Raw genomic sequence first — 25196 nt, forward strand, 5'->3', positions numbered from 1 at the left:
GAAAGGATTTGCCATTAAAAAGGTGATACGAGGGCTCTTCGGCATTGTACGAAAGACCACGGGAAGTCTTCCATTTTAGTTCCAAAGCAGACACTTGGGGTGAATTCCAGTTACTCATCATCTGGAGCACAAAGAGATAGCCCGTTGTTATTTCCCACCATTTTGCTAAAAATCAAAACGAATCGGCCTGCGGCCTCTCGCGTCTCTCTTGCCGGGCTGCCATCCCATCTTCCAGCCGCATGACAAAAGAATTCCTTCGTACATACAGTACCCGCGTCCTGTGAAGCACTTTGCACCGATTTAAGAATGACCACAATGTGAATTTAATTAGCGTTCCATTCTCCCCCAGTCCCCTTTTTTGCCATAAGGCGTGAAAAATCTATTCGACGTGACCGTAATCCTCCCAGCGAGCGGCCTGGGTTTTTCATTCGTAGCGTGGCCGGGCACGGGGACATTATTGGCTTCACGTAAAGCCAAATTATTCCCACGTCGTTCGAGGTAGGGGCCGGGGGGGGGGGGGGGGGGGACGGGGGTTACATCTTACAACTCGAGTTAGCATTTGATAAGCGAGGAGGCGCGCGGCGACCAACATGTTATCAAGCGTTTGGTCTTTGAGTGTGACATGTTTTGAAATGGGATCATTTCAGCAAACAAAGCAATTGAGCGGGAAGTCGCCCATTCGGACAGCGAGGGCGCAATAACGGGCTGATGGAATGTGTCGGGGGCGCTTGTCCTGTCTTCCCGCAAATTAGCCAATTGAATCTATCAAATAGCCTTGGAAAACAGACACAAACCATTTATCATGTGCAATGATGTTTTGTTCTTAAGATGTTTACTGAGCCAGAGTGGACTCTTCTTACACAAAGCCGTCATTATACCACGATGTCCGCATTAGGCCCGTCATGATAACCACGAGATCGACTTGTCGCTCCATAAATAAAATGGTAAAATAGTTGTTGGGTGTTTTTCTGTACTTGATGAATGGCCATTTACATGCGTGTTTGTTTACATTCGTCAGCAACATTCATTCACTTACGTACACACTCGGGGGGTGCAACAGCTTTTCAAAAAAAACATTTCAATGGTTGGGTTCGACTGTTTCTGTTCGTTTCGCATTTCGTCATTATTGCGGCACACAGTGCACAGTCGCGCTAACGGTAGCCAAATAGCGCTAATGCTGTTGCGTCTGCTAACAGCTACGGTCTTCACTGCTCTTTTTGTACTCTTTTATTGCTTGTTTATGTAGCCGACATTCGCTATACCCGCCGAAAACTTACAGAGATCAGCGACCCGCTCCAGATACTCGTTTGGAGTGGCAGAATTGACAGCAAGATCAGATCTTGTGATGGAGCTTGCTTGAAATCGCTATACGTAAAAAAAAGAAAAAAGAAAAAAAAGGGAATTTGAATACAAGTGAAAATGTTTCTAAACCAAATTATAGAACAAAGATGATATAGTACAAAACAAAAAAGGAAGATGCATATCAGTCATCTCAGGGGGGCGGCCATTTTGCCACTTGCTGTCGACTGAAGACGACGTCCCAGTTGTTCAGGGCTCAGGCAACGACCAATCACAGCTCACCGGTTTTCTGAAGTTGAGCTATGATTGGCTGTTACCTGAGACCTGAGCAACTGTGATGTCATTTTCACACGACAGCAAGTGGCAAAATGGCCGCTTTCTGATATTGATGAAAAACTGCTGGATTTTACTGCTTAACTATTCCACTAATGCAATATTAACCAAAATACCGTATTTAGACTCGTCGGGCTGCATAGAACATATTATTGTCAAGAAATTATTTTGGCTTGACTTCCCCCTTTAACGAATGAAATCAATCAATCAATGAAATGAAAATACATTCATCCAAACACACCAGTGTGTATGTGCGTCATACGGACTCATTTAATAACTTCAGCTTTTATTTAAGAGAGTAAACACGAGGCAGTTTGCATTTTACATTAGAAACCTATCACAGGTAACCACCAAACAACAAACCTGTATTTAAAAAAGGGCCGCTGTGGCTACTTTAGTAGCTTACCGCCACCACAGTGTGAGTGCATGAATAATGTATCCATTACATTGTAAAGTGTCTAGAAAAGTGCCATATATAAATCCCATGCCTTATTATTATTATTATTATGTCTATTATCAGAGGTAGTAATGCAATTTAGACTAGTTTTGGCCATTGTCAGGGACCTTTCAAAGACTCGCTACTCCCCAAAGCGAGTTTCCCTTAGCGACACGAAATGTGCTTGGCATGTCTACCTCAAGTGGATGCGCAAAATAGTCTCTAAAAGACATGCCTGAAAGCACACAGGAAGTCCGTTGGTTTGAAGTGGCTATTTCATGGCCATTTTGATTATTTCCAGGGAAGAAACAAAGATGGACGTGTCATATGTAGCAGTGTCCCCTGATGACTACAGTTTAATTGAGGTTGTGTATCACTGTCCAAAGATTCCTTCAATAAAACACACAACAAACCCAATGTCATTGTTTTTGGAAGTGAAGAAAGGAGGATTGCTGTTCGTGCCGTAAATGCATGAAATCCGTGCATTTAAAAAGCAAAGACCAAGTCCGAAACTAAAGCAAAGCCCAACCAAACCCTGCCTGAGAAAATTAAGCCGACTCGTTTAACGCTAACACATAATGCATTGACGCCGTCAACGGGCTAGCTATTAGCATTGGTGCCCCGGTGTTACACCACCTTAAGCTATGGCTATTTGAACGGAAAGCGTAGCACAATGCATGTAAACAGATATACTTTTATTACTGCGGCTTACTGAGGAGCCGTGACCGTTTGCTCCCGACTGAATTGACACTTCTGTTTGATTTTACAAAGTACAATATTATAGAGTGCACTAAAGGCGCAGCGTTCTGCGCAGGTTGCACATTGGCGCGCTGCCACATGCTGTCACTTGTGATCCGAAGGTGACTGCTGGAAGGGAAGCTTCTTTTCGCCAGCTCACATGAATAAGCGTGAATCACTGTTGCGCACACGCTCGCGCGCCTCAACATTGTTTGTTTGTTTGATCACAAAAGCAAAGCAAAAAAAAGCCTCAGGCCATTTCTCATGAAAGAAATGTCAGCCAGCCGCCGCTCTCAAAACTGTATATGAAAAATTCTTATTAGTAACCTGGCCAGCATGTAATTCATTTGCAAACCAAAGGAGGAAAAATGTTAAATAGGAAGAGGAGACAGAAAGATGTAAAATGAACATTGACTGCTGGGCAACGGAACATGTTGATCGAATTTGCATTATTTAGCCACGTCAGCTAGCCAGTTATACACTTCGTTATCGACCTCAATATGTCACGATAAAAATGTCTTCATCTGAGTAACTTTACCAAAACATACTCTAGTAACTCCACTGGGCAGTCAAATATTTTTCATGGTCATCAAAATTCACCAATGAAAATTGCTTCACAATTTTGTTGTCAATCTGTTTCATACAAGTGCTCCAAATTTGGAAGCAATCGGACAAAATCTGCGGACCAGTTTACTTCCGAAGAACCCATTTGAAAAAGAAAAAAAATGCCTTTAAAGCATTTGTTTCAACCTAAAATGACACACTTCCTGTGTCTTTACGGACATCTTTACTGCTTCCTGAGACTTTTTTGTTGCTCTACTCGTGATAGACATGTAAAAAATATATATTTATTTTGCTAAGAGCAATTAGCTCTGGTCTCTTGAGGTCTCCCTAATTTGTTGGAATTGAGATGTTTCTGGGGTTGGTGAAAAGACTCTGGTATGTAAACCAGTGTGTAGTGGATGGTGTCTGGTCGGTGCTGGATTTCACTTCTCTTTCTTTTCTTTGATCCTTCCTCGGGTCTCCTGACAACTTCACGCCTCTAGCGGGATTCTGAAGTCCTCGGTTTAGGTGAAGGATATGGGATTTTTAATAGGTTTCAGGTGAATTAATCAGCACAAACTCACACGCGTGCACACACAAAAAAAAAAGAGAGCATTGATGATGACATGTTGAATCGGTAAGATTACCGAATGAACAATACTGAGCTCTCTCTAAAAAAAAAATATTGTTTTAAATTGCCACAATCAATGACAAAAAGTCAAACGTTTTATAATCCAATGTCGTCCATCTGTCTGTTACGCTTGATTCAAATTTGGTAGCAATCGTACAAAATCTCTAGGACAAGTTCATATCCAAAGGACACTTGGTGAAAAATGTGGCTGCTTCAAACAAAAATGGCAGAATTGGATGCTTTTTGGCTTTGGCTTCTCTCAACTCTTTGGTGAGTCTAATAATCATAGACATGCCTACCAAATGGATGTTTTTAAGTGAAAATTCCAAGTGGGTAACATTGTAATTTTTTTTCGAAATGGCAGCTTTAAACCAAAAAGACCCACTTTCTGTGTCTTTCCAAGTATGGCTTCTTGAGACTTTTTTTTTTGTAGGTCTTCTCACCATAAACGTCCCTGGCGAAGTTCATGGTGTTTAGTAAAACTGGTTTTGGGGGCTAAATTTACAAACTCTGAACCTGATGTGTGTTTTGTTTTCGGAGTACCATTTTTAGAGCGCTCTGACTGAGATGCATTTAAACGTAACCTTTAAACTTTCTCCGATTTTTTTTTTTCTTCACCTCCAATGAAAACTAACGTTCAGTATGCAAATGTTGACAGACTGTAATGCATTTCGATGCAACCACTGCTGTTGGATTGGAAATGTCAAAAGATCATTTACAGTTAAAGAATATCGCCGCGGTGCACACACAGGATGAATCTCAGCCGGAATGATTTCTCTGCAGTCATTTTTCTTCCCCCGTCCTTCCACACGGGCAGCTGATTAGAAACTAAAAACATTTCACACCTCCCAGCAGAACAGCTAACCATTTTCTCATAAACGCCTCAGTGAGTCTGTGGCCGCCGATTTCCACCTCAGCGTCGTGTTCGTTCTCAAACTTCATACAGGTTATTATGGCAGTTTTCACCATTTGTCATATTGCGAAGGCAAGGTGGATAAAAGGTGAGGTTTTTTTTTTTTATGTGTGTTACCTGCGGTTATCTAACAGGACTTTGACAGATCATTGATTTTGATGATTTATAACAATAACGACGCAGTCGGTGTAATTTCTATCTTAATTTACTGTAAGTAACACTGCAATCTTTTTAATTGATGGCCTTGTGCTTTAAATGCAACTTTCACAAGGAAGCATCTTGAATCTTTCTAGAAACTATCCAAATTCCACCACGATGAATAAAAGAAAGGATTGAGCCATGGTTTTGATGTCCACATGATGAAGCGATTTAGCTTAGCGGTAGCATCTGCGCGCCAAATGCAGATCAATAGTCGCGCGCCAAATCGTGCATATCAAGCGCGGCGCACTGGCGCAGCAACACGTTTTTTAACGCATTTGACTCGTGACTTACCTGCGGGACTTTGACTAATGTCGGCAGGCGGCAAAAGCTTACAGGGCGAAGGAAGCATCTAATTTTGGGTGGTGCTAATTAGCTCGTTAGTGCCGACACCTGCCACCTGCCACCTGATGATGGTGTGGATGTTTTTTTGCAAATGGCAATGCTGTGTCACCTTCATGCTGTTTGTGTCATCTGCTTTCTGGTGTAGTTGTCATTTTATGTTAAAAAAAATAATTAAAAAAAATAAAAAGTGAAACTGAGTAAGCGTTCATACAAAAAGGTTTAAAAAAATGTAGAGTTCGAAGAAACTGCATAGAAAAATCCATAATTCATCCTGGTGAAAACTGAAATCTGGTCTGATTGCGGCCATGGGCACAAACCATGCTCATCAGCGCCCCCTGGAGTTTTTTTTTAAATTCCTTTCCTGAATGTGTTCCATTTGCAGCTTAAATATTTTTTAGACATGTCTGACAAGTCGACCCAGAAAACTCAATTCCGTTTATTTGTATAGCCTTTCAAGGGGAAGTCTGTAGTGTTAAAATTGCTAGCAATATTAGCAATATTCTGCCACACCCCTCAATAACTTACTCGGATACAATTCTAAAATGTGGTTCATAGATTATGAAAGTGCGTCGTCAAATTGTCACGGTCAGAATTTCACAAAAATAACATTGCTATAGATTCTAAGCTAGCATTAGCACTGTAAACAATCTGACTTTAACCCTGGCTGCTATGTTGGTAGCATGACATAATGGAGTGTTACTATGACTCGAAATGTTATCATTTTGAAGTTTTAGTTTTTGGAATGGAATGTAAAAAAAAAAGAAGATTTTCTGTTTTCTGTCAGATTTTCTTTTGCTATTTTCAGAGGTTCTTCAAACACTGTCTTATCCTAGAGATTGTATCCCAATGCTACCAAATTTCAGCAGATGCAAATTCAGCCTGTTTCACTCAGCATTTCATTTCATATTCTTCTCAAGAAGAAAGCAAGTTTCAAGAAAATCATCTGTTTTCCGCTCATTTTGGCAATAGACTCCAAAACTCAGTATTAATTAATGGATAATGTCATTTAGTGCACTTCCTAAAATCTGTCCTTGTAATCTTTCCCAACTTTGTACCCCCTTATGTCATTTAGGTTACGCTCCCGTGACCGGAATGTGCCACCCGGTCCGGAGCTGCACCCTCAACCACGAAGACGGATTCTCCTCCGCTTTTGTGGTGGCTCACGAGACGGGTCACGTGTAAGTCTTGCATCTTTGTCCTGTTTAACTGAGAAGACAAATAAAGAAAGAGACAATACAAAGAATGGTTTGGGAACCATTGTATGACTTGGGTTGCTTAACCTAAGTAATGACTTCAGTCTACTTGTTTGGAATGTAGTGGGGATTTTTACCACAGGAACTTGGGACTTGAAACTTAAAAGTTTAAGACTGGAGACTTCCTTGGTACTTGCACAAACAGTACAAAATGTGATTTTACTCCCACAAGTGCTGTAAAGAGAAAAAAAAAAACGTCCAGTGGAGCTTAGCATTGAAAGCTAATGAGCCAACTCTGTGGAATCTGCTGTGTTCTCGCAACTCTTACAGCCCGGAGCCAAACGTCACCAGCTGGAGGCAAAAAAACAAGCCAATACATTTGTGGATTTATCCGATTACGGTGTTGCATTTTGGAGCGAGAGAGCTGGCGGTGGCGATGAGTGGATGAATTTAGCGGATCCAAATGCCATCTGCATCGTTAGAACTCACACGGTGTTTGTTTGTTGCCCGTGGAACGTAATTGACTTGGAATGGCTTCTGGTTGACGGAATAGGGAAGTCAAATCCTTGCAGCTTCACAGTGGCCGCTCATGTGGCCGAACCTCGGACATCGCAGCCCACAGAGGTGTTTCATGCCACTTCGAAAGAAACAGTACGCCATGAAAATAACTTCTGGCGTGACTCTTAAGATGGGCATCCACTGTACGACTTCAGAGGATGAATAGAAGATGGGTTTGAGTTGAATATTCATATTAACTTTGGCAATGAAAATTAGGTGTGTTGCAAAAAATGGTTTGAACCAGAAAATGTTTTCATCGTTCCACTTTGAAATATATTGGGATACGTGACGAATCGTCGTTTATTGGCGCGGTGGCACACTTGTTATGTAAAATGACGGCAAAAAATGTATTTGCATCGTACTCTCTCCAAATGAGTCATGCCATATTGAACAGAATTGAATCGTTCCACTTTAAAATCGAACCATGCTTCAATCATTTTGCACCCTATGTATTGAAAAACGCATCGAGCCATCTTTTGTGAAGAGCTGCACACCCTTGATGAAAATGCTTGAGTGTGGGGGGTAAGTAGGCTACACCAGATAAAATATCTTATGGTTGACTCGTATAATAAATATATACAGTGAAACCTCGATTTAACGGACGAATCACCTAAAAACTCCCAATACAGTACAAAATTATTGTAAATCAATACAAAAAAAGAAGCTTAAAACGGTTGAAAAGTTTGAAATTGATCAAACTTATTTTTACCACAAATTCTCTTTTCATCTCTGTTACGGGGAGAAGGGCTTGACAAGTACACGTACTACATGATGAGACCTCACGTCAATAAGCAGCCATGGATACGAATATAACATGCTCCTTGTCAGATACGTGCTTATGGTGATGCTAAGCTACTTACTGTCCACGGGACTGTTGCCACTACCAACATGGCCGCCATGTCAGCGTGTCTCTTAGCCTGCTACGCTCCTTTTCAGCGACGTGCTAATGGTGATGCTAAGCTACCGGCTATTGGACTGTCGCCCCTACCAACATGGCCGCCATGTCGGCGTGTCTCTTAGTCTGCTACGCTCCTTTTCAGCTACATGCTAATGGTGATGCTAAACTACCATCTATGGGACTGTCGCCCCTACCAACATGGCCGCCATGTCGGTGTGTCTCTTAGCCTGCTATGCTCCTTTTCAGCTACGTGCTAATGGTGATGCTAAGCTACCCTCCATGGGACTGTCGCCCCTACCAACATGGCCGCCATGTCGGTGTGTCTCTTAGCCTGCTACGCTCCTTTTCAGCTACGTGCTAATGGTGATGCTAAGCTACCATCTATGGGACTGTCGCCCCTACCAACATGGCCGCCATGTCGGCGTGTCTCTTAGCCTGCTATGCTCCTTTTCAGCTACGTGCTAATGGTGATGCTAAGCTACCATCTATGGGACTGTCGCCCCTACCAACATGGCCGCCATGTCGGCGTGTCTCTTAGCCTGCTATGCTCCTTTTCAGCTACGTGCTAATGGTGATGTTAAGCTACGTCATTTCTACAAATTGATGAGTCCGTGAGGCTCATTGTTGTTTTATTTGAAGGGTCCTCATGCATGAGGAGGAAGCGTCAGGGCCCCGTCTGGGACCCTTGGGCCCGATTGTCGCTATTGTTGCTAACAACAGTCATGTCAACCTAAGCTGTTATCAATTATTTGATAATGGCAAGCAGAGTGGCTTGATAATCAGACTCAATTGCTGTTTGCGCTGCTGGAGAAGCCAATAAAATAGCACTTGATGACGATCATCTACGTACACTTCTTCCCAAGAGGGCTTTGTTTATTCTTCTTCATGCCCGAATAAACGGTCATTTTGACAAGAAATTGGGCAGAAAATTGTTTACCTTAACAGGATGCGCGACAAGGTTTCAAGGACCCAGGCGTTAAATGGAACAGGGAGTCGGCCGTTTCGGTTCTAAGTAGCCATTTTAGGGGAATTCCAGACTTACACTGACAAACTCCCAGGCAATTTCCCCACACAGAAGCACCACATTTTAAGTGGCCCCTTGATGAATTAAAACATTTATTTTTATTAACACCCCAAAAATCTTTGAAAAAAAATGGTGCTTAACATGCAATGTACATATATACAATATACGCAATATATACGCAATATATTTTTCCATGACAAACGGGGGGAAATGGTGGGAAAAAATTCCAGAAAAACTGGGAATAATAAAAAAAGAAAGAAGAAATTTGGCTAAATAAAAACAGCATTTCATCCAAAAACATGTAGAGTATTCGGTACATAATAAATAAATAAATGTTGACATCCTTTATATTCTTCTAAGCAATTCATGGTGTCCCATCATTGGTAAGCTATTTTTAGAACAGACCCCAGTTACTCGTGTTGTCCAATAGGGACATGCTTAATAATAATAATAATTATTTATTTATTTATTTATTTTCATTAAGGACAATGCAAACTGTGATGGCCACCCATATGTCTCTTCCTTCTTTTTGATGGAATTCAAGACATACTTTAACAAACTCTTTGCAGTTATCCTAAACAGATGAGCGGCACCAAATTTTTTGCCTCATTTATTTTGTCAAATGAGATTTAAAAAAAATTTTTTTTTTAGGTTAGGCATGAAATGAGAGGCATTAATATTTAATACGTTTGACAATCTGTTCCTCGCGAAACATGACAAACGGACAACAAGGAAGCTCATATATGCGTCCAGAGGCCATTCAATAATAATTGCACCGCTTTCTATACTGTGGGAAACTTCTAAAAAAAGTAGTCAAAAGTACTTTATATTGCAAAACGCCAAGAGGCTAATGAATTATCGGCCATCTTGTCTGCAGAGAGCAATTTATCTTTCGGGAAAAAAAAGAAAATAATCAATGAGTCATTTATCTTCTGTTTCTCGCATGATGTGTACATTTTGCGAATTTGCGGTGGACTGCCCGCAATACAGTTCATATTGTTTGTGCGATGATGAAACGGCATACCTGCGAAGCACGTTTCCTTTTCAAAAGCGCAGATGCCGAATGAAAGGACGCAGAACATGCCACGCTTTGCTAAAAATAACTCCACAGTTCCTCCCGCGTATTGACGCCTCCCGCCGCTGATGCCGGCGTACAAATCGATGCTCTCTCTCTCTTTCTCTCTCTCGGGGGCGAGCGCTCCGGGCTTGATCCGGAACGTCCCCCGGATCGGGCAAACCTCCCGACGTTCCGTGAATGAACTCCGCCGCGGCCTTGAGAGAGGAGCTTTCAGAGGCGGGCGGTGACTGACGATGCGGAATGATCGTGATCATCCGTTCTCTTTGTAGCTCCGTCAGGCGGAACGTTGATCGGCTTTTTTGTTGTTGTTGTTGTTGTTGTTGTTGCTGCCGCGGATGTTTCCGAGAACGTTTTGGGACGAGCTTACGGGTCTTCATTATCTTTCTGTGTCTCTCCCACAAGCAGAACAACTTGGCCAAGAAGCCAATATGAAATATGTTTGTGTTCGTAGAGTGGCAGGCGTGTTGTTTTTGCCAAACATCAATAACGTGGTTCAAATCGAAATGGAAAAAATGGAACACCCTGGAGTCTGTCGTGAAATCGTGAGGCGTGACAGACGACCGGATGCTAACGAGTTTGCGCCGAGTTTGAAGGAAATGGAAGTGACAGACTTTGCTTAATAATAGTCGATCTGCGTTTCATGTTTTCTGGTGAGTCGTCCTGCAACCACGCCCAGTGATGGGACAAAATCTCTTAGGCAAACTTGGATGACTGGAAATGAACCCAAAATGGCTGATAAAAAAAATCTGTCTAGTACAGTGGTCACTTCTTGGGTACTGAGTCATGAAAAAGAAAAAATATATATAATATATTATATATAACCCCTCCCCCCTCCCCCGACAACTCTCTTTCAAATTGTTGTAACATCTCTGTTGAGGAGCTAATATTCCTTTGCACGCTCTCTGACAATGAGCGCCACTGCCACCTACTGTAGTGGATGTGCAATTACACATTATAATAGTACGGGAAAAAATAAAAATAAAAACGTGCTTGAAACTCTCTTGTAGAGGACTGGATTCATGTGAAGGGCTACCAGTTTGATACACACTTCTAAAATACCAACATTTTTCACCTTTAATAATGCTACTATATGTTATTAATAAATAATATTTGTTTATCTATTAGGATCCCCATTCGCCATCACTCCCTTGTGCGACTAATGGCTATTCTTCCTTCTTCACACATAACACAGTTAAATACGTAATAAAACATGCAAAGTAACAATTAAAGTCATCAACGGTAGTTACAAGGAAAAAAAACTACAATATTCAATAATTTTTCACAAAGTGGACCATTGATTACAATTATGACAAGTACCTGTATTCATTTATGTAAATACGCTGATCGTTTCTCACCATAATTAGGAAACGGAGAAATATCAAGTCTATCTGTCGAATCAAATGGAAAAAAAAATAATGATCTGTGCTTTCCTATATCACAGCTTTTTGAGTCTTTTTTTTTAAAATTTTTAATAATCTACTCATGTTAGAGATGCCGACCAAATGTCACATCGCTAAAGTGAAATGTGTGTACGCAGGTTGGGCATGGAGCACGACGGCCAAGGCAACCGCTGCGGAGACGAAACAACCATGGGCAGCGTCATGGCTCCTCTGGTCCAGGCGGCCTTCCACCGGTACCACTGGTCCATGTGCAGTGGGCAAGAACTCAAGCGATACATCCAGTAAGTCCAGGCTTGTTGTTTTTCTTTCTGAGTAATCCCTTTGCCGATTATTGCGTCTTGATTTGTCCCCCATCCTCAGTCATGTGATTTTTTTTTTTGTTGTTGTTGTTGTTGCCAAATGCCAATTATATTTAATGGGTTTGCGTGAAGGTGTGCTGCAGGGATGATGCTTTTCATCCGGGAGTCTCGTCAAATCCAATCGAAGTTAAATCTGCCTGTCGCAAGCCGCTGTCACTGGCAGACTTTTTTTTTCTTTCTTTCTTTTTTTTTTTGAAGACGTCCACTTTCACTTCAAACAACAGAAAAGTGTCACTTTGGGAGACGTTCGCTTCAATTAGGGTTCGCATCAGGAGTGTATGTGACATTTTCTTGCCGATGAATGGCCAGCCACAATGTTTACTTTTCAATAAGAGTGTGACAACTTTTTTTTTTTTTATTGTACATTTCATTGTAGATTTTACAATTAGCAATTAATCGTTGGTTAACTATTGAAGACATGCGATTAATTCCGATTAAAAAATGTAATCGCCTGTCACCCCTAATATTTACCATATGTGTGTAAATGGAAAGACATTTTTGGGGCTGACATTGAGTGTTTTTTGTGAGAATGCAAAAAATATGTGAATGGACAGGCGCATTTTCATTTGTCATCTTTATGAATGGCCGGACACGTTTGGCTTTTGTTTTTATGTGAACGGACAGATGAAACTTTACCTTTTTGCGGGCAGGAGTTTCAACAGACAGGTTAATAGCAACGTTCAATGGGGCCGTTATCAGCAACTCAAGCACGGATTTGATTGGTGCAAGCGCACGCCTTTGCGTTCAGATCTCCATCTGGCCGTAAAAACAATCAATTGCCGACTCGGCGGAGAGCGGCGACACGCGTATCGACTTCTTCTCTCGACGACAAGACTTACAAGTGCGGGATCGACGCTGCAACGCTCTGCTGGGGAGAGCCGAGGTTTGACTTTTCAAGTCAACTGTGACGTGAAGGAATGAAGCAGCCAGATGGACTTTTAATGCCACCTCGCCTTCTAATCTGCCTGAGTCATACCACAGGCGCACAAACGCAGGCGATGGTTCGAGTCGTCATTCCAAATCATCCAAAGTTCATATTGTATTCGTTTTTTTTCCTGTGATGCTGTAAAATAACACTCACAGTTAAAATTTACTTTTAAACTAAGGATAAAACTATGGAGCCCCTCTGGTGCCAGGGTATGACTTTTTTGTTGTTGTTGCTACCCACAGTTTACTAATCTGTTCCCACAGTTGACTAATCTGTTCACTCAATTTAGCAATCTGTACCCACAGTTTACTAATCTGTTCACTCAATTTAGCAATCTGTACCCACAGTTTACTAATCTGTTGCCCCAGTTTACTAATCTGTTCCTACAGTTTACTAATCTGTTCCCCCAGTTTAGCAATCTGTACCCACAGTTTAGTAATCTGTACCCACAGTTTACTAATCTGTTCCTACAGTTTACTAATCTGTACCCACAGATTAGTCATCTGTTCCCATAGTTTACGCCATTTTAGTAATCTGTACCTACAGTTTACTAATCTGTACCCACAGTTTACTAATCTGTACCCACAGTTTAGCACGTCAATAAGAAACAAAGAAAAACATTGAAATATATAGATACAAGTTTGATTAAAAAAAAAGCCTTTTTAATTAAGCGATTAATCGTGATCAATGAAAATTCCAAGATGTGATTCAACTGATTAAAAAATGTAATCGTTTGACAGCGTTAATTATTTTTATATTTAAAAAAAAAAAAAATACTTAAAAAAAACAATGATAAACCAACAATAAGTGTTTTTCACAAAAAAAGTTAGATAACCACCCTGTGTATGGACAGACAGTAGTTGACATTTTGTGTTGTCTGGCTTCCCACAACTTGACAGATACGTCCCCGTTTTACATTGATGAGAATGAAGTCAAATATGTGAATGGCAATTTGCGTGTCCACCAGCACGTACGACTGCCTGCTGGACGATCCCTTCAAGCACGACTGGCCGCAGCTTCCCGAGCTGCCCGGCATCAACTACTCCATGGACGAGCAGTGCCGCTTCGACTTCGGCGTAGGCTACAAGATCTGCACTTCGGTGAGTAGACGGGCGACTTGGCTGTGTTTGTTTGTGGATGCCATTCACGTGGCGTGCGATGAGGCGCTCTCCCGAGAGAGGTGCTGGCGCTCGCCGTGTAATTAGTCGCTCATTTCAAGTGCTAATGGACGCCAGCAGTGTTGTTTGAGTCTTTGAATTGTTTGTTTTGTTGTGATGAAATGAAATCTGGGCTGAGAAGGAAATGTGATGAGAACATTGAACTGGCTGCTCAGAACAAAATAGCACGGCATAAAGAAATAGAAAATAACTGATAAACATGATATTTTTTTGCGTATGTAAAATGAAGATAATTATAACTATAATTAAAATGAAGAAAAATGTGTTACTTATCAAATTAAATTACGCTCACAACAATTCATAACATGTTAAATGTATCAATGTAACGAGTGTAATATTAAATGCAAATGTGATTAAAGCAAAAAAAGCAATTAGATTACCAAATTTAAACAAATAAAAAAATAGAAAGTGGATTAACTAAATTAAAAAAGTAGGCAATCCAACAATAGATAACGTAAAAAAAATGTTTTTTTAAATAATGACATACTTACATTTCTCTTACTCTAATTTTTTTTTCCCTTGAGAGAAACAAGAGTCTAAAATTAAAATGAACAAATATGTCATATAAAAATATTTTTTTCAATGAAATTGATGTTAAAATATACAATAAAATTGAATGTTCGATAACATAAAATGTAATTCCAAATTTATTTTAATTTTTAATATTTATTATATTTGATAGGTTTTTTTCCTTAGGTAAAATTACAATTACTTATATGATCCTAAATCCCTCAAAACTGCACATGAAACTTTCAATGAATTGCCATCAACCTGAAGATATTCCACTGTAAAAGCCCATCAAAAATCTCTGGCATGAATCTATGACATGAGCAAACTTACCCCTGAATATTTTGGTTGTTTCCTTGAGCCCCGCCCCCACCCACACCTCCCCTCGTCATCTCTCACCCTTCATTTCCTCCAAGATGTTGAGGAAATTGACAGTGCAGCAGTGCACATTTATTAAGGGCAAATGTATCTGCGGGGGCGGGATGTGTGGATGAATATTGTTCTTGCAAATCTCCCAAATCCAGAAAACTGCAAGGGAAGAGACTTGCAGCTTTCAGCCTCAAATCTTACCTGCAGCATAAAAATGCATCTTCAATTGATACGTTTGTTGACAGATGCTTCCTGACGGCATCATCTTAATAAATGACTGTCATAATAATGTGTTGACTCCACCATTAATTTAGTGTCACCTATCTGGTTTCTTCTTACAAGTTGTGAGTGATGCTTGTCCTTCGCTGGCAAAGACGACCACAACTTTTTGTCTCACTAATAGTGCTGTCCTCGCCCTATGGACGGACGAGACAAAACGTTTTGGCAAGGCACATCAGCTCTGTGTTCATCAGAGATGGCAAATCCAGGTCCAGAATGTAAAAACCCTGCCACAGTTTGGCTTTAGCGCCCCGTGCTAGCTAGCCAGCTCCCTAGCAGGTAAACAAGCACCCGGGGAGATAGCTAGGGAGCTAGTTAGCTAGCACCTGGAAGTAAACAAGCACCCGGGAAGCTAGCTAGCACCTGGAGCTAAAGGCAAACTGTGGCTGGCTAGCTAGCTACGTAGGAGGTAAACAAGCACCTGGTGAGCCAGCTAGGGAGCTAGCTAGCACCTAGGGCTAAAGCCAAACTGTGTCTGGCTCGCTAGCTCCCTAGGAGGTAAACAAGCACCCGGGGAGCTAGCTATCATCTGGTGCTAAAGCCAAACTGTGGCAGGCTAGCTCGTGTTGGAAATCATTTCTTTGATTTCTGCGTGTTCAAATAAATTCAAAGTTGAAATCTGTGAACAAGTTTGCCAGCTTTATTTCAGATTCTGAAAGCCACTTGGAGCTACTGCTCAATCATGCAGCTCACCCACAAATGTGTTCTTCTCAAAGTTCATGCATGCATATATACAGAAAACGTTCCCTCCCCCTTCATTGACAAAGAAAGTACCATTTGGTCTATCAGAACATGTGACATTTCCTGTCTAAACAAGTCTACACACCCCCTCTCCTTATCTTAAACACTTCCTCAAGGATGTGGGCAAAACACCTTGCCCCCTCCACCTCCCTGCACCAGGGACCCCCCATAAAACCCCGCACAGAGCACAGCCCCCGAGGAAGAGACTGTGCCCCCCCTTTGATCTTGTCCTGTCAGCAGAGTGAAATACAAACAGGCCATCTCCCATTGAGTTCTTTCAGTCCTTAACAGATGTGAGGTAAATTATTGGCTTCCTAGATAAACTATTGAACTCTGTAGCAGCTTCGCACCAGAGATTCCCGCATATCTGCCCTTTAGATTCTTCAGATTAAGTCAGACACCTCACTTCCTTAGGGGGAAAACAGACCACATTCTACCACAGTTGTATTTATCTAACTAAAATCAAAAACACTTTGAAGAATATATATTGAAACAGAAAAACAATGTTAATAATTCAACACTCGCTCCCTAGCAGGTAAACAAGAACCCGGCTAGCACCTGGGGCTAAAGCCAAACTGTGGCAGGGTTTTTACTTTCTGGACCTGGATTTGCCACCTCTGGTGTTCATAGATACAAAAATGAAGCATATGCATTAATAATCGGACGGGCCCTTCCCCCAGTTTGTCTGTTAAACCGAGGTTTCACTGTACAGTACTAACATTTTGTCCCGTCTCGTCTTGTCGAACGAAATCTCCCACTTAGTCTCATCAGGATTTCATCATAAGCCATAATTAGCTCGTCATCATTTCGTTGTCATAAAAAATAGGGGCGTCAACGAAATGATTTCATCATCGTCATTGTTGACGATGATGAAGAAGGCTGTCCGGCCCGATCCTCGCCCTGAAAAGCCCGTTGCAATGAGGACACCGGATGTCTGCGGGCAAACCAGGCTGAGAGGCGACATTAGCTCTTTTCTTCTGCCGGTGTTGATGCCGTTCCTCCTGCACACGCCAGACACCGCGGAGACCACTGAAGCCCACCGGGCTGAGCAATCTGGTGACTCTTGATTGATACTGAAACACTTCAAGGAGTCGTTCAGAGAGTCCTTGAGTGATGACCGAACCAGCAGGCGTTTGCCTTCCTTCAACTCGATGTGAATCGGTCTCTTCGGCAGACTTTTAGACCCGATTGGGTCGCGCGACTTAATTTGATGTGGAAAACAGCTTCCCTCTGATTAGTAGTCGCTGATATGTGGGCGTGGCCTTTCGGGGGCCCTAAGCAAAATAATGTCACGGGGCCCACACGTGCGCCATTTCTTCACCGTGTAACTCAGGGGTGGCCAAGTTCGGTCCTCGAGAGCCCCTATCCAGCCTGTTTTCCATGTTTCTTTCCACTAACACACCTGATTCATGATCAGGATCGTTATCGGGCTTCTGCAAAGCTTGCTGATGAGCTGATCATTAGATTCAGCTGGGCTGTAGGAGGGAGACATGGAAAAAACGAACTTGGCCACCCCTGGTATGACCCATCCATCCGTATTTCATATATGTTAGTCAAATTCAATTCAAACTTCTCATCCCAACTGACTGCCAGTACTTATAGTAGATGGTGCCAACCCCCATTCGAAAATGTTAAAAGAAAGAATTTGAGCTACATTTGTTTTAAGCTTATCATAATTTCTACCAGCCTTTTAAAAAAAATCTGCTATTTTAATCTACCACCCTCACACTTTCTCTCTTGGTTTCTCGTACTGGTTGCACTTTGGACTGTAGTGCAAAATACTAGCATTTACACAGCCAATTCATGTACAGTATTAAACATACGCAGTATTATGGCACCGTTTTCCGGTATTTATTGGAAATGTAGGAGTCAAATGACCGAAAGCAAAACCGTGTAGAATATATTATCGGAGCCAGGAGACATTGGCGACTGATTTTTCTTCCAGGTCAAGTATTTTAATCGTTTTCATGCATTTAAGAACAAAAAGTAACAACCTTGTTTTGAAAATGTATCAAGTAAAAAGTATAGATACTCATGTTAAAAATGTAACGAATAAAAGTAAAAAGTAGTCTATAAAATAAATACTCAGGAAAGTACAAACTGCTAAAAAAAAACAACTAAGTAAAGTAACAAAGTATTTGTACTTCATTACTTCCCATCTCTGATTATTATTTGTGTTTTTTTGTGTATGTGTTTGTTAACTAGCGACCAGTCCAGAGTGGACTATTAGCTTAATAATGCATTCCTTGTTGCTGCCTTATTTCCACATCCGGTCAGCAATTACTGGCTGCCGCTCCATCGCAGATTTGAATTATAGTCATATAAACAACGTTTATCTCCCCTAACCACTATCCTCTGCGATGTAATATCTACTTAACGCAGCATCCTCCCTTCCATTATACGCGTCACAAGTCATGTGACGCCATTTCGCTCTTCCATTTTGCTGGTTGAAATGCAAAGTAAACACACGCCACTCAGGATGTCTCATGATGTCCTCCAATCATCTTCCCCGGAGGTTACCGATGAGCTTTTTCGCCCGCGAAAGCCTTTTTAAATCCACTCTTGCTTCCGCGGGCATTGCTTGATTTTAAGGCCTCTCGAGCAAACATATGGTTTCATTTCCCTCCTTTTCGTCGATGTCTTTCAGTTCCGCACGTTCGACCCGTGCAAGCAGCTGTGGTGCAGTCACCCCGACAACCCTTACTTCTGCAAGACCAAGAAGGGCCCGCCCCTCGACGGGACCGAATGCGCACCTGGGAAAGTAGGAACTATCTAGTATATACATTTAAAATTTAAAACCATCTTGATATACGCTTCAAGTTGCTCCCAGTTGAAGTTTACTCACCAACTAAACATAAAACTTGGAGAATTACGTTGTGTATTTAAAACAAGCACATATCTTAGCATTTAGTCCACTAATGCTAGCACATAATTGCAAATTATTATTTAAAAAAAATGCACATTAATTACCTTAGATGAATATTCTCGAGTGCTGCTTTTCCTCATTAAAAACAGTAAAAAAAAATTGGTAGCCATCAAAGGACATTACTTGGTAAGCTCATTTTTAAAGCAACCCTGGAAATAAATCTAAAGTGCAAAATTACCCTAAAATCGTAGCTTCAAACTAACATGACAGACTTTCAAAATGAAATAAATGTCCAAATAAATATAAAAATAAATATATAAATAGAATTAAATATCAATCAATAAATAAAAACTATCCACATTTATTTACTTCATGCTGCAGACGCTCTTGTCAGGTCAAAATGTTTTCAAAAGCGTGTCTTGGGTTGACAGAGTGTCTGCAGCATGAAATAAAGAAATGTGAGAGCAAAGCATTTTTATTGATTGATTGATATTTAATTCTGTTTATATATTTATTTTTGTATTTATTTCCCAATTATTTTTTTTTACTTTTATGTATTTATTTATTTTTTTTCTAGTTTTTTGTATTTAATTTTGGAATTATATATTTTATATCCGTTTTTATTTTTACTTTTATTTATTTATTTTAAATTTGGCCAATTTTGGTCCTCCATACCAAATTTCATGTTGCTAAGTGAAACAGGCTTCAAGGGCTGAATTTGAAAACAATTCTTTGGTGCACCACCAAGCCAATATTTCAAAAAGTCATGCTCCCCAAATATAGTCGCCTCCTCTTTTCAGTAAAACATAATCTCTCTTTCTATTCATAGACGCTGTCATTTACACCCAGATATCAATGGTGCTTCTGCTAGCCAAAACAGCAGCACCTACTGTTGCCAGGCTCAATGTTTTTCTATGTGTTTGTGCAATGTCGTGTTGCTTCTAGTGGTGCTACAAAGGTCACTGCATGTGGAAGAACCCCAGTCAGGTGAAGCAAGATGGCGCCTGGGGCTCGTGGAGTAAACATGGCTCCTGCTCGCGCTCCTGCGGGACCGGCGTTCGCCTGCGGACGCGCCAGTGCAACAACCCCGCGTAACTACCGCACGCTGACATTTGTCTGTTTTTCCATTCTGGAAAATTGACAAACTGATCACTTTATTAAAAGCAATGATTCGTCATTGCTGCGGACTAAAACATTTGCTATAAATACTGTAAATATTGGACATATATGTCACTAAAACAGCCAAATATTCTTATCGTGCTACTACGATTATAAAAGCATAAAAAGCAATCAAGCAAGTAAAAAGTATCTTTTTTTTCCCGTTAAAATGTCCAAGTAGCATTGCTATATCAAGCATTCAAAACAAAAAAATAATCTCTATCTTATATGTGTATACGCTATATAATGTATTTTAATATTCCTAATAATACACCAATTCAATAATTACAGTATATCTGACATTTCCATCCTTGCCCGTTTGTATTCATAAATATTTCAATAATAATAATAACCTTTTTTTTTTTTTTTAAATACTGCTGTTAGATATTCAAAGGCAATGACGGCTGAAAGATAGTCAAGAAAATGTTGAATAATATTACATTATGCTTCAAATAAAACGATATGCATGTAATAAGGGGGACTGATTGAAGGACAATATTTGTAGCGGGAATACCATGATTAAGTGCACTGACACAATGAAGCCTATTTGGATCCTAAAAGCTCCATTTGGAAGAGAACAAAGGTGCCCGCTAACAACAAGGTAGCCAGAAGGGCGTCTTGCGTATTAGCATAACTTGAAGGTTAAATCCGGCTTCTCTATTCCTGGCCATGGAACGGTGAACCTTAGCTCACGATAGCCACAAGCTAACTACCAAATCGTCTCCCTTCCCCACCTCAAGTCCCATCAATAGCGGCCAGGACTGCCCGGGTGTCAACTTCGAGTATCAGCTGTGCAACACAGACGACTGCCCCAAGCACTTCGAGGACTTCCGAGCGCAACAGTGTCAACTCCGCAACTCCCACTTCGACTTCCAAAGCGCCAAGCACCACTGGCTGCCCTACGAGCATCCGGACGGTGAGTCGGGCCGCGGCTGATGGATCGCTCGCCAGGTTTCATTCCTCCGGGCGAGTCGGGGGGTTAGCGGAGCCTTGGTTGACTCGCGGTCAAAGCGTCCTTACGTAAAGGCCTCCTAACACTGCCAACTGCTGCCCTGAAGGCTTGGAAAATGTCACATTTGCATGTATTGGGCAAGGAAAGGGGTCTTGTGTTTGTGCTATTTTGCACAATAGAAATTGGTTACGCACAGTAAATGTGTCTTAAATTTACAGTAATGCATCATTTCTTTACAGTTATTCATAATACCCGCCACTTTGCACAGTAGAAATCAACAGATCAACTAGAAATAAGCCAGTCATGAAAGTCCTCAGTCTGCTGAGTTGCACATAAGCACAGTAAATGTGTTTTAAAATTACAACAATGCATGATTTCTTGACAGATATTCATAATTACTGCCGCCTTGCACAATAGAAATCAACAGCTAGAGATAAACCATTGTCATGAAAGTCCACAGGCGGCTTGGTTACGCACAGTAAATGTGCCTTAAATTTACAGTAATGCATCATTTCTTGACAGTTATTCATAATACCCACCACTTTGCACAGTAGAAATCAACAGATCAACTATCATCAAAAATCATGAAAGTCCTCAGTCTGCTCAGTTGTACATAAGCACAGTAAATGTGTTTTAAAACTTACAATAATGTATAATTTCATGACAGTCATTCATATTTACTGCCGCCTTGCACAATAGAAATTAACAGATCAACTAGAAATAGTGCATAGTCATAAAGGTCCATGTTTGGCTCAGTTATCCAGAGTCACATGTACGTGTCATGGAAATATGGCCATGTGATTGCTCCTTTTGGCAGTTGGTAATGATACCTGCTACCTAGCACAATAGAAATAATTACAACAATTAGAAATAATCAACAGTTTAAAAAAAAAGTTTGAAATTTTGCAATCTGTTTGAAAACTATAATGTGATTGTTCCTTCACCGTTATTTTGGGTAATCACTACTTTACACAATAGAAATTAACTGAATGACTTAAAGCAATCCACAGAATTAAAATAAATAAATAAAACATCCTCAGTCACACACGGGCAATGTTGACATGCCATAAAATGACTGTACTTCAATTATTTCTTACCATTATCAATGACAATATCCACCTTGCACAATAGAAATAAACTGGACTCCTAGAAATAATCCATCGTGCGACGACATGTTTGGTCACGCATAGGAAATGACAACATGTTCTACAAAAAACGACAATGTGTTCCTTGCAATTACCGCCGTCTTGCGCAATAGAATCAAGCACAATTTTTTAAATCAGCCACAGTAGCACTTGTGCAAAGGTTCCATTGAAAACCACAACTAATCCTGTTGCCCTCCATGATTGCTTTGTAGCTAACAAGCGATGCCACCTGTACTGCCAGTCCAAGGAAACGGGCGACGTGGCGTACATGAAGCAGCTGGTGCACGACGGCACGCGATGCTCGTACAAGGACGCCTACAGTGTGTGCGTACGCGGGGAGTGTGTGGTAAGGCGCCGTTGCATTCATTGTGGAGGAGATGAGACGGCAATCTGGGATGGGGGATGATTTCTTTTGACCAGGATTTAGACATTTGGTAGAATAAAATTCTCATTCCGATGACGTGAAGTTCGTAAATGGTAAACGGAAATATTTGCAACTTTCTAATAAAATGAAAACAATTCTGACTACTCATTAATCGGCTAATTAATAAACAAATAAAAAGTCTTATTTTTTGCTCCCTAAAATGCTTACAAAAAAAATAAAAAGATGTGAATTACAGGCAGAATATTTCAATGTTTTACAATACTTTGTCTTTACAGCAGTGGAAAAAAAATGTCATGTAAAAATGTATAATATATTGAGAGAGAGCAGAAAGTAATAATAATAAATAAAATACTGTAATAAATAATGTCTGTGTTGACCGTAAACAAATCAAAAATTTCCAAATAAAAAAAACAACAAACTAATTTCATCATCTCATGATATACAGGAATAAACATGCCAAAAGATGACAATTAAAAAGCTGGATGACAGACGATGTTTGATCATTTTTAACATACATGTTATGTGAAAAGCCCTAGCTTTTTTAAATTAATTTTTTATTTTATTTTATTGTGTATACTGGTTCCTCATAAAGCCATCATTGTTGTATATATTTGTCTTTGATACAAATGTATTTGAAACAGTTCAATACAACAAAAAAGAAAAATAACTAAACTATGCTGAAATACTTCCTGTTTCGTTCTTCTTCTTTCAAATTTAAACTGTCAAAGTGAATAAGTGTGCTACCATCCAGTGGTCATCAGTGGCATTACATGAAATATAATCGAGAGTTAGACCAAAAACAGTGTAACTGTCAAAAAAATAATAAAATCAGCGAAATTGCGAAACACGTCACAATCTGCAGCAGGTGTAGCAATAGCCTTAGCAATACACTCTAAAAACAGTTGGGTCAAACTACGGGTTGTTCTTATTCTAACACCTTTAATGTTGGCTGCCTTTTAATTGTCTTTCAAAGTTCCAACCTCTGTTTCATATATTTCAATAATCAGGCTGGAGGTGAAGGTTTTCTAATCTCTCTCATTTCTTTTTATTTTATTTTTTTTGTGCGGGGGGGGCACTTCAGAAAGTCGGCTGCGACAGAGAAATCGGCTCCAACAAAGTGGAAGACAAGTGCGGCGTCTGCGGCGGTGACAACTCCCACTGTCGCACCGTCAAAGGAACCTTCACTCGGACCCCCAAGAAAGCTGGTAAGTCATCGAGGGGGATGTGGAAAACCCTAAAAAAATATAATAATAATAACTTCTTTATTTTTTGCTACCGTAAATGTGTTTTGCAGCTCATGTTGATTGGAACTGTGTATTTTTGGATTCGCCATTGTCATTCTTGCCCTAACCTTTAACCCCTGACTTGCGTTTCTTTGATGAAGTTGCTATCATGTAGATCTACGCATTCACAGTGAATGTGTCTTAAATTTACAGTAATGCATCATTTCTTGACAGTTATTCTTAATACTCGCCACTTTGCACAGTAGAAATCAACAGATCATCTAGAAATAAGCCAGTCATGAAAGTCCTCAGTCTGCTGAGTTGCACATAAGCATAGTAAATGTGTTTTAAAATTACACTAATGCATAATTTCTTGACAGTTATTCATAATACCCGCCACTTTGCACAGTAGAAATCAACAGATCAACTAGAAATCATGAAAGTCCTCAGTCTGCTCAGTTGCACATAAGCACAGTAAATGTGTTTTAAAATTACATTAATGCATGATTTCTTGACAGTCATTCATATTCACTGCCACCTTGCACACTAGAAATTAACAGATCAACTAGAAATAGTATAGTATTAATTTATTAATTTATAGTCATAAAGGTCCATGTTTGGCTCAGTTATGCAAGGTCACATGTACGTGTCATGGAAATATGGCCATGCAATTGCTCCTTTTGGCAGTTGGTAATGATACCTGCTATCTTGCACAATAGAAATAAATACAACAATTAGAAATAATCAACAGTTTCAAAAAAAAAAAAAAAGGTATGAAATCTTCAAATCTGTTTGAAAACTATATTGCGATTGTTCCTTGACAGTTATTTTTGGTAATCACTACTTTACACAATAGAAATTAACTGAATGACTTAAAAACAATCCACAGAATTAAAATAAATAAATAAAACATCCTCAGTCACACACGGGCAATTTTGACATTCCATAAAATTACTGTAATGCAATTATTTCTTACCATTGTTAATGACAATATCCACCTTGCACAATAGAAATAAACAGAGGAACTATAAATAATCCATAGGATGATTTTTTTTCTTCAATATGCTCAGGCGTCATTTTATTTGGACGTACAAGTATTCAGTAGAGCCCAAACAATCTAATCAGCCCATATTAGCTCTGTAGATTTATTATATCTTTGTATCACAATTAATGCATTACAATACAAGGCAAACATATTGCCCTTCTAATTTCCCCGGCATAAAAGAAATATCTGCAATTTTTTTTCAAGTTCATCATAACGTATAAAATGAGGTGGCAAAGGTTGAATAGTTTGGCTTTATTTTCGTTTGAACTCATTCCAAACTTTATTTGTTTACAAAATGTCATGAGCCGGCACATCGGAGCCGATAAACAAAGCCACGCAGCTGTCAAAATTGTCAGGAATAAGAACCTTATTAATTATTGAAGGAATAATGAAATCCCACTCCTTTCTCAAAGCAAATTTCATTATGCATTGACTTAATGCCTTGCTTTTAATTGAAGCGCCTTCTCTCAGGTT

The 25196-nt window shown here is 40.2% G+C and overlaps 1 protein-coding gene across 2 annotated transcripts in view; it reads left to right on the forward strand.

The window, feature by feature from the left end:
* adamts3 (ADAM metallopeptidase with thrombospondin type 1 motif, 3) overlaps positions 1–25196 on the forward strand; it is a 95441-nt gene that overhangs the window by 52676 nt on the left and 17569 nt on the right. For both annotated transcript variants that reach the window (XM_086076229.1, XM_086076230.1), the window contains exons 8-15: positions 6509–6614; positions 11725–11868; positions 13842–13974; positions 18596–18709; positions 19760–19905; positions 20713–20888; positions 22282–22415; positions 23536–23659. In XM_086076229.1, the coding sequence (XP_085932355.1) occupies positions 6509–6614; positions 11725–11868; positions 13842–13974; positions 18596–18709; positions 19760–19905; positions 20713–20888; positions 22282–22415; positions 23536–23659 (1077 nt within the window). The remainder of the gene's footprint in view (positions 1–6508; positions 6615–11724; positions 11869–13841; positions 13975–18595; positions 18710–19759; positions 19906–20712; positions 20889–22281; positions 22416–23535; positions 23660–25196) is intronic.

The sequence above is a fragment of the Leptonotus elevatus genome, chromosome 5 (genome assembly GCF_054856555.1).
Source record: "Leptonotus elevatus isolate MCC_2025b chromosome 5, RoL_Lele_1.0, whole genome shotgun sequence".
In the NCBI taxonomy this organism is placed as follows: Eukaryota; Metazoa; Chordata; class Actinopteri; order Syngnathiformes; family Syngnathidae; genus Leptonotus; species Leptonotus elevatus.